At 28.0% G+C, this 21,335-nt stretch overlaps 1 protein-coding gene across 2 annotated transcripts in view; it reads right to left on the bottom strand.

Annotated features, from left to right (window-relative positions):
• The window catches only part of LOC111683231 (serine/threonine-protein kinase BRSK1), a 34,057-nt gene that overhangs the window by 2,874 nt on the left and 9,848 nt on the right, over positions 1 to 21,335 (bottom strand). The window contains exons 2-12 of one of the 2 annotated variants that reach the window (XM_046951957.1): positions 10,480 to 11,298; positions 6,899 to 6,993; positions 5,205 to 5,431; positions 4,992 to 5,142; positions 4,406 to 4,621; positions 3,445 to 3,644; positions 3,150 to 3,374; positions 1,511 to 1,989; positions 1,288 to 1,446; positions 1,057 to 1,223; positions 878 to 979 (exon numbers count right to left, since the gene is read on the bottom strand). In XM_046951957.1, coding sequence (XP_046807913.1) covers positions 878 to 979; positions 1,057 to 1,223; positions 1,288 to 1,446; positions 1,511 to 1,989; positions 3,150 to 3,374; positions 3,445 to 3,644; positions 4,406 to 4,621; positions 4,992 to 5,142; positions 5,205 to 5,431; positions 6,899 to 6,993; positions 10,480 to 10,567 — 2,109 coding nt within the window. In that variant the 5' untranslated portion in view covers positions 10,568 to 11,298. Of the gene's footprint in view, positions 1 to 877; positions 983 to 1,056; positions 1,224 to 1,287; positions 1,447 to 1,510; positions 1,990 to 3,149; positions 3,375 to 3,444; positions 3,645 to 4,405; positions 4,622 to 4,991; positions 5,143 to 5,204; positions 5,432 to 6,898; positions 6,994 to 10,479; positions 11,299 to 21,335 lie in introns of both variants that reach the window. The other variant, XM_046951956.1, reaches the window with a different exon arrangement.

Genomic DNA, 21,335 nt, shown 5'->3' on the forward strand with positions numbered 1-21,335 from the left:
GATGTAATAATTATCGAAGTAAAATAAACTTTTAAATTTTGGTAATGGGTATTGTAGGTAATGTAGTTATTTCATACATTACTTGGTAAGGAGTGGTCGTATCAACAACTTTAATCAACTTTTTTTAATATGATTTGTAGCCACTTTTCTATAATGTACGTTTAATAAAGAGTAATTATAACCCTAGTAGATATTAGAAGATTTTTTAAGGATTATTGATTTTTACATTTGTGTATGGAACAAAGAGTAAGTAAAAGATTTTGCTGGGATATTAGCAGAAGTACTTTACATAACATTGTTTTGGCTGTAATAAGAGCTATTATTATTTGCTAATCTGTGAGCGCATATTGTGTTCAATATTTCCAATTACGTACTTCAAATTAAGATCGAAGGAGCTGGACTAAACTAAAAGTCCTTAATGTTAACTTGGTCTATTCACAAAAAAGCCAAACATTTCTTAAATTTCAAGAAGATACCGGTGGCAGACAGAGTTCAGTTCTTAACTGTAATCCTTGGCTGGAAATTAAAACGGTGACATCCACAAACAACAGACGATATTACATTTAGTAAATACTATATACGATATTTCTTTGTACCAACAAATATTATTTACTACGCGTCGCACAGTTGACTATTCTATCAGAAAGCGTTCTTCTTACAAAGCGATTAAATGTAAAAAAATCTTTATTTTGTATGGATATTAAAATCTTCAGGTAAGAATCTCTATATTTTTACTGTCTGTATGAATATATAGGGTAAATAATAGCAGTGGAAGTTGTTCATTTCAATTCAGTATAATAAGTTTTTAACAATTTTTAAGAAATAAAATTTTCTATAAATAAGTAGATTTAAAAAATTAAGATATATGTATGTATACCTGAAATTTAACATGTCGCTGAAACATGACCGGTCCATTACCGTTACGTTTATACTCAACACGAAATGAGGTTGGAGAGACCACACTATGCGATAATTCCGCCATCTAGAAGGAAAAATAAAATTTTAAAAAACAAAACACTGCTCTCGATTGAGGGAAAATGTATCGATAAAACATACCGACAAAAAGGCATGAATTAAATGAGCCTTAACTGTGGCAATGGGCTTTCCTTTAACCAAAATCGTAAAGGTTTCATCCTTCTCAGTTGTGATTAGATTACCAAACCAAGAACGTTTGGTTAATTCTGGTGATGATTCAGGTGTTAAATGAACTTCATCAGCGGAAACTGTAGAACAAAAACAATAATTAAAAATAAGAAATGTGGTACTACCAGCATACGCTGAACATACCCTGAAGTTTTCTTCGATGAAAGCGTGGACTACCTAAGAAACTATTCTTAATATTGGTAAGTCTAGTTTTCCACAATTGTCCACCGGGAGCATTACATGGTGAACCCGTAATGGCAGCAGTACTGTTATTCATCAACGGCGATGTTGTAGGATTCATAACTGGAAAATAAATATGAGATATTTAAGTATAAGTCTACACAATTCTTAATTTTGTTAAACTCACCATTATTGGCTTCCGGATCGTGAAACATACTTATGGCGATTGTGGGCCCAGAATTAGCCCTTTGATGAACTGTTGCTGAATTACCACCGGGACTACCGGGAACACAACTAGTTTGTACTGTAGATGAACGTCCGTTGCGTGATTCTCTTCGTTCTCGCAGCTCACGAGACACAACCTCATTACTACTTCCACTACTATGACCTTCAACACCAGCCTGAGATGAGTGTGACGAGGTCCGACTGCTAGGAGTATGATGTACCGATGATGATCGCTCTCTATCGCCATAAGTTGAATGACGCGACGAGTGACCCGAAGATGAGGCCGGCGACGAAGGTCTGGACAAAACGTTGGCCTGCTGCTGGGCCGAACTAATCGGGGAATTACATCGTGTTGGACTATGATATGAAGAAGAACGCATCGTAGAAACCGATGTAGGAGAACGTCTTTGGTGATTACGTGTACTACTATAGGATCGGAAGCTGTTAATGTGAATTTGATTTGATTTGGATTTTGAAGGTGTTTCGTTGTGTTTAAAGCAGGTGATAGAGGCAATAGCATTTTACAACACATGATGTTTTCAATAATAATTGTTTTTTATGATGACGTGTAAATGTTTTGTGTTTCATACAACAGACAATTTACAACGAACATATACGAATAACAATGATTGATTTTAAATTTTGTTTCATGAAAGTACAAAAATATTTAAGTGTTAGAGATAAATTATTTATTTTGATGTACAAATACTAAAAAATGCATGAATGATGATTAAGTGTTATATATTTACATTATAAATAAATGTGAAATGGATTATTTATTGTACACTGCACTTGGGGCTTGTGTTTATTATGTACATATGTAAAACATGATAAAACTATAAGAATTCAAAACTGTTTAGAATGCCTACTGGTTTGAATAGTTTGAATATTACTAATAAACAGTGAATCTTGAGTATGTAAATGCATGTTTTTACAATGCGTCATATGGTCTCATAGACCATATATTTACACATTTTAGAAAATTGACAACTTTTCAATGTAACAAACATTTATTGCCTTATTCATAAACATTTACCAAAGGTTTATTGAACAAATCTTGTATTAAAATTTGATTTATGGAAAAACAATTTATTTAATCATAAAAAATACTTATATTTTTTAAGCTGAGAAGTTATCACACAAACAAAACTTTTTCATTTAAAACCACCCTTTATAAATCCTGAAAGTAAGTATAGAAGAACGACCTAATATTAAATAGCAAAAAGGAAAGATTTTCTAAAGTGGGATTGCATTTTTAGTTGTAGTCAATCCTAAAAAAGGAGATAACCCGAAACCTTGGAACATTGTGTATAGTAATTTTCTTCACTTTAAATTTTTAAAAATTTTACTAAACTTAAGTATGTTAAAGTTTAAGAATCAACTTACTAAACTTAAGTATGTTAAAGTTTAAGAATCAACTTAAAGCCATGTTTTAGCGAATGAATGCAAAATATAGTTTCCAATAGATTAAATCGCCAAAATAAAATCTTATAATGTAGTGAAATCCATAAAACAACAATGCTAATACGTTCATACATATACACAAATCTAAAAGATATTTTACACATTGACAATTTATAATAGATTTAAGTGCTACTTACTTGAAAGCTTGTCTTCTAGGCGTCAAGGGAGAACCTTCAGATATTTGGCCATAACTTGTAGAGTTTGTACCATTAATACGACATGTATCTAAACGTTTTCGTGGAGGATCTGCGGCCTCTAGTTCACTGCGAGATTTTTGAGCGATTTCTTCATCATCTTCTAAAGCTGGACGTCTACGTTTACGATCCAATAACAGAAAATATATAACTTTTTCGGTATTGTGTCTAAAATTTAGAAAAAACAAAAAATCATGAAATGAATTTAATTAAAGTCGATTTTAAGGTTTATATTTACGTTGAACTTAATAATTCTTGTATAAGTTTTTCCTTTTCCTTAAAACAACCCAAGGAACAAATGGCATTTAAAACATCAGGATCCACAGCCGAGGCAGAAGGTATTACATGCGTCTGAACGACTTCCATCATGGGAAGCTCCAATTCTAATTCACCCTTACCACCAGCAGTAACCCATGGATGACGATTTATTTCAGCCAACTAAAAATATAAATAGACACACATACATACATATTACTCAAACAGATTTGTTTAGTTTTTAACTTGTTAAGCTTATTTTGGTAGCATTGACTACTGACTGACTCATCATCATTCATATATTGTTTACACTTTTTTGCGTCAATAGTAAGATGATGCTCATCCCTATACTTTCGATTTGTTTTTAAAACACAAGGCAAAATATCTGAAAGTTTCCTTTCAAATATGGGTGATTTATGTTTTCATTTGTTTGTATGTGCACTCTATAGACAAATTTGTCATTCTGTCATAGAGTTCAAACATTTACACCATAATAATTGTAGTTTATCACAATAATAAAGTGTATTTTTTATTTAAGTATACGGATTTATGTTTTTGCCTGAATTGCCAAGAGTTTTGTTTAAATAAATCGTTTTCTAGATTACATGTAAATTTTGAAAAATTTTTTACATATCTTCATAAAAAATTTGGGTTTATTTTTTGGTAATTTGATTTCTATAATGCATTATTCCCATTTTGCTTGAATTAATATCAAAATTTGTTTGAACTTTTAAAACTTAACAGTTCAACGAAGAATATTTTACTGTTTTTACAAATTGATTATATTGACTACACATGTATTATTAAAGAAGTATTTAATACTAAATTTAAAACGCAGTGCAGACAAAAGTCGTTAAAACCGCAACTTAACACTCCTTGTTATAAGGTTTACTACCAAAAACATAAAAACTACATTAAAAACAAATATTATTCGTATGACTCACCGTCAGACGACGTTCTGGATTTACTTCAATCATACCACGCAGCAGACTTTGACAATCGGGTGGTACAAAATGTGGTATATGAAACACACCCCTTTTGACTTTTTCCAATAGTTGTCGTAAATTGTCATCGTCGAATGGCAGAGCGCCGACTAAAAGTGCGTAAAGGATGACACCGCAAGACCAAACATCCGCTTTACGTCCATCATATTTTTCACCCTTAAAAATAAAGAAGAATCAAACAAATAAATATTTTATTGCAATTTATTAAAGTTCGATTGGATTTCAGTGGCATGCCACACAACTCAAACAGACACTAAATAAAAGTATGCCACAATTAACCACTATAAAAAAATGTTGGACTTGTATTGTTTATTGCTGTATTGAATTGAGGTCATATTTTTAAGTTTAACAAACTTGTATATAAAATATACTATCTACAAGTTTGTAGAAAATATAAATGTCAACATATACATATGAATGTATGAAGGTATTATTATGTAAGTAATTGTTGGAACTGTCCATCAATTCATTACAATCGATTGATAAAAGTTATTTGCCACTGTCAAACTTGTGATTCCTTTCGTACCCTTATAACTTCTGGACAGGCATAATGCGGTGAGCCACATGATGTTTCCAACATTGAACCAGCCGGTTGCAAAGACGCCATACCAAAATCTGCTATTTTTATATTATTCTTTTCGTCTAGTAATAAATTCTCCGGTTTTAAATCTCGATGGCTGTTAAAGAAAAGTATTATTAAGAATAATGATTCATAGCTCTATGTAACTCATTTAATTACCATATTGAATGTGAATGACAAAAGTCTAAAGCTGAAATTATTTGACGGAAAAATTTGCGTGCTTCTTTAGGTGTTAAACGTCCTTTTTTCACCAAATAATCAAAGAGTTCACCACCCGAAACATGTTCAAGTATTAAATACAAATATTTCTTATTCTCATAGACATCACTTAGGCCGAGAACATGCGGATGATCGATTAATTTCATAATCGCTATTTCACGCTCCACCTGAAAGATTAAAATAAGATACATTTAGCATGAAATAGATAGATAGATAGATAGATAGATAGATAGATAGATAGATAGATAGATAGATAGATAGATAGATAGATAGATAGATAGATAGATAGATAGATAGATAGATAGATAGATAGATAGATAGATTGATAGATAGAAAGATAGATAGAAAGATAGATAGATAGATAGATAGATAGATAGATAGATAGATAGATAGATAGATAGATAGATAGATAGATAGATAGATAGATAGATAGATAGATAGATAGATAGATAGATAGATAGATAGATAGATAGATAGATAGATAGATAGATAGATAGATAGATAGATAGATAGATAGATAGATAGATAGTTAGATAGATAGATAGATAGATAGATAGATAGATAGATAGATAGATAGATAGATAGATAGATAGATAGATAGATAGATAGATAGATAGATAGATAGATAGATAGATAGATAGATAGATAGATAGATAGATAGATAGATAGATAGATAGATAGATAGATAGATAGATAGATAGATAGATAGATAGATAGATAGATAGATAGATAGATAGATAGATAGATAGATAGATAGATAGATAGATAGATAGATAGATAGATAGATAGATAGATAGATAGATAGATAGATAGATAGATAGATATATAGATAGATAGAATCTAAAAATAACAAAAACCCAATCAATTTTTAATAAAAGTATTAATTTCCTGTCTTGTAAATTATATAAATATTTTGCAAATAATTTAATTAATTAAGCATCCGTGTTAATTGCACAATAAATAACAACAGATTTAGTTTATTTTATTGTTGTGTATTTCTAAACAAATAGAATAAAAAGGTATCTTCAAGAACCAATAAATTTTACATGGCCAAAACTAATTACAAAGTCAATTAATATTCAAATAAAAATAGAGAAACAAAATACTTACATCTAAAACAATACAAACTTAATAAGGAAATTAAAATCCCTTAATAGGAAAGGGAAACACTGACTTCCTTAATACCATCACCACCAACGACAACTAAGAAAAACTTTTAAGGAAAAACTCTTTGAGTTGAATGATGGTAGATAAAGAGATGGAGAGGGGTTTAGTTTAGATTGGCAGTACGTATGTATGTATAATAGAGGACAAGGTAAACTACTTTTAATTGGATTGCGTGATAAAAATAAAACATGGCAACAAATTTAAACCTCAAGTTTATATGGTCTCTCACGCAACAAGGATAAAGAAATTTGAAAACATAACTACAAGAATTCGATTGAGAACAATATGGCGACATACATATTTTTGTTGTACTTGCTCTTTTTGTTGAGGCCAATTGGTTAGGACACGTGTTTTAACAACAATTCTCAAATCAACATTTCAACGCTTGAACATAAATCAAAAAGTGATTTGTTCTTTGTTGTTTTCGTATTTATTTATTTCCTTATTCATTTTTGTGTTTAACTCACCTTCATTAACACAGATTCACTTAATTTTTCACGATTTATTATTTTTATGGCCACTTTTTTCCCAGTTACACAATGCACTCCCAATTTGACCAGACCTGTTAAGAATATGAAACAAAAGAAAATAGGAAGTAATGAAATTGTTACGAATGCATATATTTACATTTATTATTTTTTATTAAAAACAAGTAGGAAAGTATAGTCGGGCATGGCCGACCATATGATACCCTACACCATGAGTATATTTTTACAATTTTTACATTTATAAAATTTTTATTTTTTGTAAAGAAACTTTTATGTTGAATATTACCATAATTCCAAAATATTTAAGCCATTTATTGATAAAAAACTAAAATTTCTAAATGAGGCTTTATATAGGTCAAATATGGGCCGATCCTCGGTAAATTTGGGAAAAGGATATATTTCTAAATAACAGTTTTGTTGAGTTTCATTGCGATACAAATGGTTACAAGTCAATTTTAGACGTTTAAGTCATTTTTGAAGGGGGGTTTGTATGGGGGCTAGGGTCAAATATAGGCCGATCCTTCCGAAAATCTGCAGTATCATTTATACTTATATAAAACTTATTTGTGCGAATTTTTAAAGAGATAGCAGAATATTTGACGTAATTATAGCATAAAAAGTTCAAATCGGGAGGTACGGTTGTATGGGGGTTAGGTGAAATAATGGACCGATTTCAACCATTTTCAATAGGCTTCGTCCTTAAAAAACATGCTTGGTCCAAATTTCATCAAATTATCTTGAAAATTGCGGCCTGTACCTTGCGCACAAGGTTTACATGGACAGCCAGCCAGCCGGACAGACGGACGGATGGACGGACGGACGGACATGTCTTAATCGACTCAAAAAATGATTCTGAATCGATCGGTATACTTTAAGGTGGGTATTGGACCAATATTTTTGTATGTTACAAACATCAGCACAAACGTATAATACCCTCCCCACTATAGTGGTGTAGGGTATAAATATTTTTTTATTATTATATTATTATGTACACACACACATATATATATATATATATATATATATATATATATATATATATATATATATATATATATATATATATATATATATATATATATATATATTATATATATATTATATATATATTATATATATATATATATTATATATATATATATATATTTGACAAGTTTGTTATATATATATATATATATATATATATATATATATATATATATATATATATATATATATATATATATATATATATATATATATATATATATATATATATATATATATATATATATATATTTGACAAGTTTGTGTTGCAAAATGATATTTTGGAACATTTGAAATGCTGTTCCATGGGTATTTTTTACAATCAAAGATTTTAGTTTTTATACCTCATTATGTGAACAGCTCTCCAATGATCCAAAATAATAAAATTGGGGTACTTATCAGTATATCAAGTTGTGTCAAATACTGTCTTTAACAATTAAAAATTAAAACTTTAAAATCTTCCATCGTCATACATATATTAAATATGTAGTTAGTACAAGACAAAGATAATCAAATTTTTAAATATTTATTTGCAGCAAGGTACTTTTATTACTTTTAATGCGTTATATACATTCATATAATATGGAAGGAATGCAAGTGAAATAGTTGGCCGTATATTAGAAGAAAATACACCCATTTTTTGTTTTAAATTTATTTTTTTTATCAAAATATTGCAGCAACTTTGCACTTTTTATATTATGTTTGTAAACTGCAATATATTAGATAATGCATGTGTATGTGTTTTTGTAAAATAAACATACATATGAATGCAGCAGTGTTGAAAATAATAGTAGTGCGTGGAGTAAATAAATATTTTGTGTGAATCTCCAGAAGTACAGATCACAGTTGCTAATTGCATCCACATTCGTTAATTAATTATTGATATGAAAGTCTCACAGCTGCAACTGTTGTATACCTGTATTTGATATCTTTTTTATCAGTACAATAAAAAAAACTTTTTTCTGAATTTTTTTTTAAATGGGTCTTAAAATTTTGTAACTTTGACCTAAATTGAGTTGTTAAAAAAAAATGCACATAACAGTTAAAATAATTCAAATTCAGAGCATTAAATATATACCATAATATTTATATTCAAAAATTTTAAAAATACTCAGTAAGAAATTTCATTTCAGTATTTTTTAAACTGTTGGTTATAGTTTTTGAAAAAACGCGAATTACAAGCTTGATTTATAAGGGAATGTAATTGATAAATTATAATTTAATGAAATTAAATATTTATAGAGTAATGCATTTTGAAGATAGGTACATTTTATTTAACCCACAAAACCTACAATTTTTTGATGCGCAATATTATATTATGGAACTTAGAAAACACGCAAATGGTAATAATTTTGACGTATTTTGAGCATCGTGATATAAATAGCAATTTTAAATACATTTATGATCCCAATACATTGTGTTTATCATCTTTTTCATTTCTATTTATTCATGGTTTGTATAAGTCGTTGTTTAATATGTATAACCGCAAAAATAAAAACTTAAATTTTGCAAAATTTTTAAAAAGGTAATAAAATATTTGCATTCAAATATTTTTGCATACTCCTTAATTTCAACAACCAAATTTCAACAATACGTTAAGTGATGTCACATGAATAAGCTTCTAAAGAATTTATCTCCTAAGTGTCTTAAGTTAGTACAATAACGAATATTGTCCAAAAGTTTAAAGCTATGGACAAACAAATAAAAAGAAGGTGAAAAAGTTAGGAAGTGACAATTTTTTTTAATTTTGTAAACTTCCAAAGCAATAAAGACTAAGAGATTTATTCTTTGGCTCCAATACTTTTACAAAAATTCTACGAATACATTCTTAGAGTTAGGTACTGAATGACCAAGGTTATTAACTACTTTCACAGAATACTCCCCCAGAGGCAAGTTCACCTGACGAGAGCAAAACCTTTGACTCAACAAATCGTTGGTTACAACGACAAAGATCCTATGGGGTAACCCTAAAGAGATCAGGACGAAAAGCCTCTTTAACATGAACAAGTCTGAGGTTAGTATGGTTGTGCGTATTCTGAGTGGAGCCATACAAAATTGGAATAGATAAAGATAATAAACAAAATAGATAAAAGAAAATAAACAAAACAAACCACCAAAAAACTGCTGTAAGTCAAAAAAATCGGACAATAAGACAATCAGGTAATGTTTTTGGGTTTTTACGAACAAACATTGACTATTAAAAGGAACGCATAATATGCCCAACAGTGGATTAGGTGTATTTTTTAGGATTTGATGATGATACATATTCTAATCAATTTTCAAAAGAGGACCTAATCAACAGATAGTCTAAGAAAGTAATAAAGATCCGATATACATATACTCTTTCGATTACCGATGTATCGGAAACATCGGTGACTTAAACACAAATATTTGAGATATTAATATCCAAATCGGAACGGTATATAAACGGTATCTGCATTAATAAAGGTATCGGTTACCAACTTTATTTATAACTTATTCACATCAACAAATTACTCTCAAAATTAATCTAAAAAAATTCTTAAAGTACATACCCGTTTGTCCTTTGCCGAGTGTTTTTTCCAGTCGATATGGGCCCACATATTGGCAATTCTCTATTGTTGTATTATTTTCCTTCTGCATTTTGTTATCTCTGGCTTCGGCCCACGTTCGCACTTCTTAAATCACATGAAAATTCCATGCACTTTGGCCAATGGGGGTTGTCCCAAATATGTTTGTTTGTTGTTGTTTTTGCTGTTCTGTTTCCTACAGCTCCTTGTTCTTGTAGTTTTTTAGTTTGTTGTTTTTATTTTTATTTCCCTCTTAATAAACTATATAGTATATGATTTCGTTTATTGGTTGGTGTTGGCCACTATGTTTGGAACGAGAATGTAAATGTGCAAAATTGTCTATGTTTGTTGTTGTTGCTGATATTATTTGTATTATTCAGTGCAGGCAAATTGGGTTAAAGTTTCCTTCTAATTACTTTGGCGTGTTTATGAAAGTTTTATTGCTTGTTGTTAGTTGATAGTGTGTTGTTTGCTTGTTTGCTTAGTTGGTTGTTTGTTGAAATTTTAGTTGCAAGTGGTAGTTGCTGCTCTTTAAAATACCATCTCTCTGTCTGTCCTGATGCCTGCTTTTCTGGTTATTACAACCACTGCTCCCGTTTTAGTTGTTGTCGTTTCGCTTAAATCTCAAGTGTCTGCTGTTGTTTTATTCATGAATTATCGTTGAAATTCTTTTACTCAGACGGATACATTTAAATTTTGTTCTTTCAATATATGGAATATTGTTGTTGTTGTTTTTCGCCTTGTTAATGTACTGTGAATGCATTTGTAGTTAGAGGATAATGAACGGAAAACATGAATTAGCACCTAAATCAAATGAAAAAGGAAGAAATTGTTCATTATTCTTGTTGTTTTATTAAATTGCAAACAGTTGTCTGGATTTGATCTGGTTTTAGATACCCGTTAAAAAAATCAGAAATGTTCAGACTAAGTTACACTTTAAGTACGTACATACGTACATACATATGTGCAAATAGATACGTTTGAATAAATTTTAAATCTGTATTTAATATTCACTTTAAATAATGTTGGTATATGACCTTATACTAGTATGGGTGTGCATGTTTTTGTTGGGTACATGTACTGGTTTTTCTCTTGTATATGACAAAAGCTTGAACAATGGAAATGTTTTTTTTTTTTTTTTTTTTTTTTTTTTTTTGCTTAAAATAAAAAACGCAATAACACTTAATACAAGTATAATCATTTACAGTTAGAACGTACTATAATTAATCAAAAAGTTAAAATCGAAATAAAACATTTTTTCGTCAAGATGGTGTACAAACTTAATAAATTAATAAAAGTACTGTTTCTCATTAAAACCAGTTTTATATAAAAACATTTTTTCGTCAAGATGGTGTACAAACTTAATAAATTAATAAAAGTACTGTTTCTCATTAAAACCAGTTTTATAATTTATTTTTTTAACAGTCATCGTTCATTATAATCCTATTCGACTGTATTTTAAACGTCCTAATTTTGTAAAATTTGTTTTTTTCTAGTTTGGTCCTTGATAGAAACATGCATGCAGCACATGCTCACTCTTGTATCTTACAATACATTTTTATATATTTTGAATGTATTGTTTTGTTGAACTTGCTCAGTTGAATTATGATTTTATTGACATGTTTTGTGAAAAGTTCATGACTGCAGATTCTTGTAATTCTTTCAACCGAATATCTACTTCAACAGTAAAAACTCATAATAGTGGCTACTTAAATGGAAATCTATCGCGTAATGTGATTCTAAGATTTCTTTAATTTTTAATGTACAAATATTTAAAACAATACGAACAGTTATCGTAACGTATCAATATCAAGCAACCCTCATAGTATAGGTGAGATAGTGAAAACCATTGGAAAATAAAAAATAATTTGTTGGAATTAGGGTATTAAAACACCGGTCTATTCCAAAAACCGGTTTTCAAATATTTCAAAAAATTGCAATTTTAAAAACCCGAGTTCGAACACGATTGTGTATAAAAATCTATTAGCCGGTTTCATCATTAGCGAAAAGTGGTGACTTGAAAGTTTTTAATAATTGGAGAACAATCACTATGTTTGTTACCATATTCAAGAGCGATAGAAATAAATACTTATGAGAAACTCTCTTTTTATACCCTACACCACTTTAGTGGGGAGGGCATATTGGGTTTGTGTTAGTCTATTAAAAACAGTCAAGATCAACTGAACCCCAGAATTTGGCTTGTAAACCTTGCAATCAAATTACAGGTCGCAATTTTGAAAATAATTCAATGAAATTTGGCACATGATATTTTATGGTTTCTATTGAAAATGGATAACATCGGTCCATTTTTCACCTTGCCCCCATACATTTGAAGCCCCGAATAGAGCCTGTAAAACTTGTAATCAAACTACAGGTCGCAATTTTGGAAATAATTCAATGAAATTTTGCAAATGATCTTTTATGGTACTGTGGACGAAGCCTATTGAAAATAGCTAACATCGGTCCATTATTTCAACTAGGTTCCATACAACTGAACCCGCCGAGTAGGGCTTTTATGTTCATAATTATGTTTAATATACTCGTATCTCTACAAAAAGCTGCAAAACCAAGTTCTATACTAGCCTTGATGATCCTGATGAACTTTATGATTATAGGGCTTCATTTGACCCTAACCCCTATAAAAAGCCCCCATCAATATTTTACTTAAATATCCACAGTTTTATTAAACAATAAATGGCTATAAATGTTATGAAGACGACATACCACTGAGAAAGTCAATTCTGCTAATGAAGGCGATATACACATGTCGAATGATTATAGTCCGTATTTAATTGTTGTGCCAATAATAAGTAAGGAATTACGTGCTTGCAAAGTTTTGAAACCAAATTTATAAAATTTTACAAAATTTGCAGTTTTTTGGATAAAATATTTGCGGCTCTTCGGTTATGCAAAATGTATAAATGAGAAAAAGTAAACATTGTAATTATGCGTCGTTTGATGTATATATCCAAAATGTGCTCTAGCATATATCACTTTGAGAAAAGCTTAAATGTTCGAAAAACAAACCTAAATGTTTCGAAAAATACGCTTTTTCGCGAAGCACACTATCTTTAATATACCCAAAATTTCGCTTGATCAAAACACGCGACATGTTGAAGTCATAAAGCCGTGATAAAATATTAGTATACTATAATGTTAGAGCGAACACAAACAAATTGCAATAAAAAATCGATGAAGCGCACCTAAGCCGCTAAATAAAATTGGTAAATTTAAACATCAACCGGTAGCTAACAAAGTCGCCCATACAAAAATCGATAAGCCGTTCGAAAAAAATACGTTCAAAAAGTTTAAAAAAAATTAATTTATATAAATAAATCATTTTTTACAAAATTTAAATTAACCGGACTGTTTTTCATTTTAACCTTTTTTTTGATAAATAATTAAATTAAATTAAAAAATTTAAAAGCCATTATTTTTAGATATGATGAGATTTGTTAACTGCAAAATAATGTTCATCAAGATTTTTTTCTTACTAAGACGATGGGTTATATGTGTTACAAGATAATTCAAAGAAGCACGCCTGAACCGCTAATTAATTAATTAATGACTAATAATAATAAGACGTTCGAAAAGTATAACAGTTTGGAATTAAATGCAATTTTTAAAATGCGTTCAAATATATGCATAAATAAATTAAAATCCTCATAATTTTTAACCTATCAAACATAAATGCATAATTTTTTATACCATATACCACTTTAGTGGGGAGGATAAATTGGGTTTGTGCTAATGTAACAATGAAAATATTTGTCCTATACCAACTTAACGTGTACCAATCGGCTTAGAATCGTTTTCTGTTTATATACATACAGTCTGTCTGTGTAAACGAAGCAATAGAATTAAACCAAATTCACCCAAATTAAGTATTTGGTATTGAAAATTATCATCGGGAAGAGTAATGAATTACGTATACCTGACGTATACGTGTTAATGATTTTTTAATATTACAAATATTCATAATACGCCTAATATAGAAAATCCACTTGTAATACTTTTTTTACTCGTAAAATTGCAATTTGTGTTAATTTCTTTTGATTTTGATATTGAAAATGCTATTTATTCGATTTTACAATTTATGTTCTTTATGACACAAGTTAGAACTCTGATACCGTTTTCCAAGAAGAAATGTTATACATTTGCGACGAAAAAAACTTAAATTTTTCGGTACAAATAAAAAATTTTGACCCTATAAGGTATATATATTTACTAGATCCCAATAAATAATGGGGTCGATTTAGATATGCCCGTCTGTTTTATGTGTTGACATAATTTTTCTGAAGACCCCAGAAATCTTCGGGGGTAAGAGTAGTTTCTTATAAACTTCCGTTAATAAATAAATGAGATATGAACAAAAATCCGAGAAGACCTCTGCTTTTCACCTACTTTTTAATTTGTGCACTGTATATGGAATAAAAATAAAATAAAAGGGTATTAATGAATTTTTAGGAACAGATAAAAATGTCTCTTTCAATAAATTTGTATTGAACTTTATTCTTATAAATTTCTATTGAAATTAAAATAAAATTGAAAAACACAATCGCACATAATCATTTATGAAAATAAATAAAAACTATCTTGAACATTTTCTTTTCAATGTATTATTTTAAACAAATAATTTATTTGACAATATTTTCTATTTTGATCGTTACGACTCCATCGCAAGGAATGTCATAATGGCATGAAATTGATTTGCACAGTGAAACCTTTTCGTCCATGCAAATAATCGCCAAAATATTGAGAAAAAAACCACGTATTTTGCAAACTTGGTTATTAATGTAATGTAGGAAATTTGTATTGAACCTTAAAGAGAAGGTTGGGACGATACCGAATAGCCCCAAACAATTTGGAGGAACTTTGGCAACGGGTTCAGCTGAGTAGGAGAGTATTTCAAATAGAATTAAAAAAATATGAAACAAATACAAACATCTTGGGAAAAAATTATTGATATATATTAATATAATTTGCAGAAGATGTATTTTCAAAACACGGAATTTTTTATTTTTTATGTTTAATTTAAAAAAAAACTTAATTTTAATCACCATTTTTCAGTTTGTTTATATCACTTACATAACAATAATAATAATTTAAGTTTTATTTTTTGTTAAAATAATAATGTTTATATTTGAGTTTTACTTTTTTCATTGTATAATAATTATGTTTTACCTTTTTGTTTGAAATCAGGATGCACTAAGTAAGGTGAAATCGTTAAGGCAACAGATTTTTATTTGTTTATTTAAAGAGTGCTTGGGTTGTGTCAAAATAAATTAATTTATTTTTAATCTAAAAAATTATATTTGTGTTTTCTAAGCAAAAAATTAAATTTAAAATTATGAATTAAAATGTTCATAAAAAGTTTTCAAATAAGAAAATTCAGATGAAGAAGTTTTAAAACATTGTCCTGCTGCAGATACAAGCTAAATGTAATGTCAGTTTTGTAGGTAATATTGTGAAATACACAAGAACTATTTCTTTCCAATGTTTATTATTTTTCAATTTTAGATATTTCATTTTGACAAAACCCAACTCTAGACAACAAAAAATTATTGTGTTTGTAGCCAAAACGCTCCCAACTTACTTATTACATCATGGTTTGAAATATTAAAATTATTCTTGAGTTTTATATTTATTTCTTAAATTATAAAACTCAAAATGAATATATTATATATGATGTTATTTTTTGGTATGCGATGAGATACTATTCAGGATTTAACATTAACATTAAGTTTTATGGAAATTTTTCTCAAAATGATATAAAAGATGTTTTTATAGACTTAATTACCACGGAAAATGGCTTTAAGAGTTTAACTTTCCAAATTTTCATGTACTTGAAACGAATCCCATTACATCATGATATGATATTAAATTACTCTTAGAAGATAAAGCTAAAAAAGGACACTGCAACCCGACATAATCAAGGTGTTTTAGGTGTTATTGTGCAACTATATAGCAGGAACAAAATTTTAGTAAAAAGCTCATTCTGACAGACTTAAGATGCAATTTATCTTCAGAGTTCCTTAAAATTAATAAATTAAATTCATAACTAAAAACTATGATTTTCAATATAATTTTTATTTTTGTAATATTAAATAAAAATCAAATATAAACAAAAACTTATTGAATAATGATTTCGTTAAATAATATAAAACTTAAAACTCAATATTAATTTTAATTTCTAAAGAAAATATTTTTAATTGAAGAAATATTAATAAAATTAAAGTTTTATAATAGAACTCGTATAGTAGTATATACAGTGTGTGTCAAAACAATAGAAACTTTTTCTAAATTTTCACAAGAGGACTCAAAACTCAAAAATTTTAATGAAAAAAAATTTATAATTTTTTTTTTTTGTATATATACCCAAATTAGTAACATTTCATTAATATAATTAATTTAGTTTTTAAAAAATAAAACAGGATTAAAGTATTTGGTTTTCTGTATTCCCTTATATCCGCATCATAAAAATCGTCCTTTCAATTCGGCCTGAAAGGTATCTTCTTATAATTGAATTCGATCAATACCTTGCCCTAAAAAATTGTTCTATACCATAATTTTGCCACCGCTAAACTTATTATTCTTCGGGTAAAGTATCTTTCCCCTTTGACCACCTCACAAATGTCGTAAAACTAAATGTTCTAACTAAATTTATTATTATTATTATTATTATTATTATTAATATTATTATTATGTATTAGAGCAGTTTTATGAGGTCTTCAACCCATATGTTGAATTTTCCCTGAATCTTTCTTATCAAATTTTTTAAATTTTTTATATTAGGCAAAATATAAAAAGAAGTATTAAAATCGTTTCTAATTTTGCTATTTAAACCCGACATCTAGAAATTTTAAATAATGACATAAAAAATTAGTTTTGCAAGAAAATGAAAAAAACAAGTAACAGTTATATTTGGCTGTGCCGAATCTTATATACCCTTCACCATGGTGTGTTAAAAAAGTCGGTATCGAAAACTCTTCCTTCAACTCGCCTACTTCGGGCTGAACATATTTAATTTTATGTTTCTAGATTCAATATTATCGAAAATTCAAAAAGTACCTTAAAACAAAATAATACCAATAAGTTCACGTTCTCCGGTTCTCACCTAATTCCGACTCTACATACTTAATTTTATGTTTCTAGGTTCAATGTTATAGGAAATTCAAAAAGAACCTTTTGCAGAACGAAAAAGTAACAAAAAATTCCCATCGATTTGGCGTCGTCTAAACCGGTCTCTACATACTTTATTTCATGTTTCTAAGTTCATTATAGAAAACTCAAAACGTACCTTTTGAAAAACGAAAAAGTGCCAAAATGTTCCTTTTTCCGGTTCTCACCTAATTTTGTCTCTACATACTTAATTTCATGTTTCTGGGTTTATTATTATAGAAAACTGAAAAAGTACCTTTTGAAAAACGAAAAGGTACCAAAAAGTTCCATTTTATGTGTTCTCACCTTATTCCGAAACTACATACTTAATTTTATGTTTCTAGGTTCAATATTATAGAATATTCAAAAAGTACCTTTTGAAAAACGAAAAAGTACCAAACAGTTCCCTTTTATGGATATCACCTAATTCAGAAACTACATACTTAATTTCATATTTCTATGTTCAATATTATAGAAAATTCAAAAAGTAGCTTCTCACGAAGGTGAAGGGTATAAAAATAAATAAAAAATTATCAAAATGAAGAATACTTTGAAATAACAGTAAACAACGATGCTTTTTATACTGGTATTTTGAATATTTTTTTTTGAAAGAGTCTTCATTTTTGTAAAGTAATTTCGTTTTCTTTTTTCTGAATTTAATTAATTATGTTTTTTTTTTTTTTTTTTTTGTTAATTTTGGTAAATACATATAATTAATAAATGTTAATAATAATTTTTAAAAATATATCAATAATTACTTTAGAATTTCAACCATTACTAAAATATTTGAAAAAGTTTCCATTGTTTTGTCAACCACTGTATGTGGTTGAAATGGAATGCCAAAGACCTAACTAGTGGCAATGCATTAGTAGAAGCTCAAAAATAAACACAGTTGTTTAAAAGGTACTAAATAAAAAAATATTTTTTGTGTGTTATTAATGGGATTTTATATACTAGTGAATGAAATGTCAGTTAATTAAGTTTTTTAAAATATATTTTATCTTTAAACATATTATAACAACGTCTTTTTGTTATTTTTTCTGCACTAAATTTAAATTTTTTAATTTATTTTTTTTTAGTTTTAATTAAAATGAAATGTCAAAGAGTAACAAAAGTATTTTTTTTCGTTTATGTGAAGAGAATAAAATGTTTTGCTACCAACTACTGCTCCAATGATAGCAGTAGCATTTGTTTTGTTTTATAATCATACGTTTAAAAAAGTAAATCTTAATATATAGCAGAAGTAATAAAACAGTAGCAATAGAAATAGTTCTTAATAAAACGTAAACTACAAATGGAGTAGTAGCTTAAAAATATAAATAATTTTATTGCTACTTTTGATAAACTAACAAATAAACAAGGTTCAGTATAGGCTCCTCACTAAAGGCATTATTTTATTGACACGAGTACATCCAGCCGAATTGCAAAATCGTTTCAATTTCACATGCTTATTAATAATGACCTGTAGATTATCTTTCGTTGAAAACATTTTCGAAGTTTACCGGTATCAACAAAAAATTATTATATTTTTAATGATATGAACAGAAATCATATTACGATTGATAAATAAAGATATCGTGATAAAATTAGACATGAATATGTTTTGTGTATATACATATGAATTCCAATACGTAAATTTTTTTTGAATAGGCCCGTAGCTCTCATGAAAGAAACGTCCGCATAAAAAATCTACTTTTGGCAAATTTATTTCTACGTGAGAACACTATGCGGTATAAACAAAGAGAAATTATCTAATTTGGAACATTGATCTGTGGATACTTATAAACCGATCAGAAAATTTGGTTTTTAAAAGTAGCTAAGACGTTTAGATAAAATAGATTCAAAGTGTTTATTTCAGAAAGTTTTTACAACATCTGCTTGATTTTATCCTATTTTAATAGTGATAACAATTTTTAACAAAGGTGATCATATTAATAGTTAGTTAGTAATTCTATTAAACTACAAATCAATAGTTGTCTGTTTAAAAGAAATACAGAACAAAAAATTTAGAATAAATTTCATTCATGTTCTTTATTGCATTTTTATAAATCTAAAAATACCAAAAAATATTAAAAAAAAATTTAAATACGTACAAGAAAATGTTTAGTGGCCATAATCAAATCAATTAAATACTCATGTTGAAAACTCTTTGCAAAAATTCGACATAAAATTCCATTAACTATGGTAATTTTATTTCTCAAAGTAACGATTCTTCAGCACGCAATGAATGTCATAGACCACAAACTAAACTTAGAACACTCATTCTAATAGAACCAAATTGTGGCTGATGGAATAAATATGGAAATTATTTTGATTACACAAACACACACTTTCTCCCTCATAGTAAAGAACACACATACACACACATTGATAAATTGACACTTAATATTACCGTTTACCGGACAAGTAAAAACAATATACCATAAAAAAAATAAAAATGAAAAAAAAAAATAACTTTATTATAAATTTTACAAAATAGAACACCTGTCGGATACTTGTAGGCAACATAAGTGACGGCACAATAAAAGTCAATTACCGTCATCAATCTCTAGTTTTTAACTCAAAGCGTTAGTTTGTTTGTGTATTAACTAATGTTGTACAAGTATCTGTATGATTTTTTAGATATGTTCTCCATCATTTATTTTTTACTGGAAATTATTAAATACCAGGGATACCCAAAAACAATATTACTCTTGCGTATATTTAAATAAGTTTAAATTATAGTTGAACTTTGATCAACGTTATTACGATGTCGACCACTGAGACTCATGTATAACTGTTAATTTTTGATAATATCAAAGATTTTAAGAATTAAAAATTGTTATTTATTAAATATTGTTTCTGGAAAAAATGGGTAAAACTGATTTTCTTGATTATCTTCTACACTATTAGTGATATAAGTGATTTTGGTACAATTTTTTATAACTTTTTAACTAATAAACATAATAATTTGTTGTAAATATCATGAGAACCTGTTTCGTACTTTTTTAAAATTCAGTTATTTTTGGGTGTAAATGAAGAAAACTATATTTTTTGTACTTTTTTTTTAGCGTATTAAAAAAACTTTTTTGATTTATTGATGTATTCATGCAAGGATCATGCACAAAAAAATAAAAATATAGCTATAAGGACTACTTTATGTATTATAATATCACTTTAACGAAAGCACGACCTCGAGAATGACAAATATAAAGACTACGAAATAACTTTAAATAGAATATAATTTATTTCTGAAACTAGAAAGCTTGACAGCAATTCTAATAAAATTTGGTAAACGAATGTGTTTTTGTATATATTATATATTTCATTCGAATTTTATCGTTTGGTAATGTTTTTAAGTGAATTATAGACGTGAGAGAGATGAAAGAACAAAATTTTATCAAGTTATCTTTTTATATGGACGCACAGATGGACAGACTCAAAAATTTATACTGAGCCGATACTTTAAGGACCAATATTTTGGACGTTACAATTAGCAGCACAAACTTAAAATACCTTCCGCACTATTGTGGTTTTATACAATAAATAAAACTGTGTAAAATTTTATTTTATAGAACCTAGTATTTTGTTCATAAATCAAAATTTGTTCATATTTATTTAAAAAAATTAAATATATAAATTTGTTGTAAAAATGTGAAATACAGAGAAAAGCAAACAATTTGTTTTAGAAAAATTAAAAA

The sequence above is a fragment of the Lucilia cuprina genome, chromosome 5, assembly GCF_022045245.1.
Source record: "Lucilia cuprina isolate Lc7/37 chromosome 5, ASM2204524v1, whole genome shotgun sequence".
Classification (NCBI taxonomy): Eukaryota; Metazoa; Arthropoda; class Insecta; order Diptera; family Calliphoridae; genus Lucilia; species Lucilia cuprina.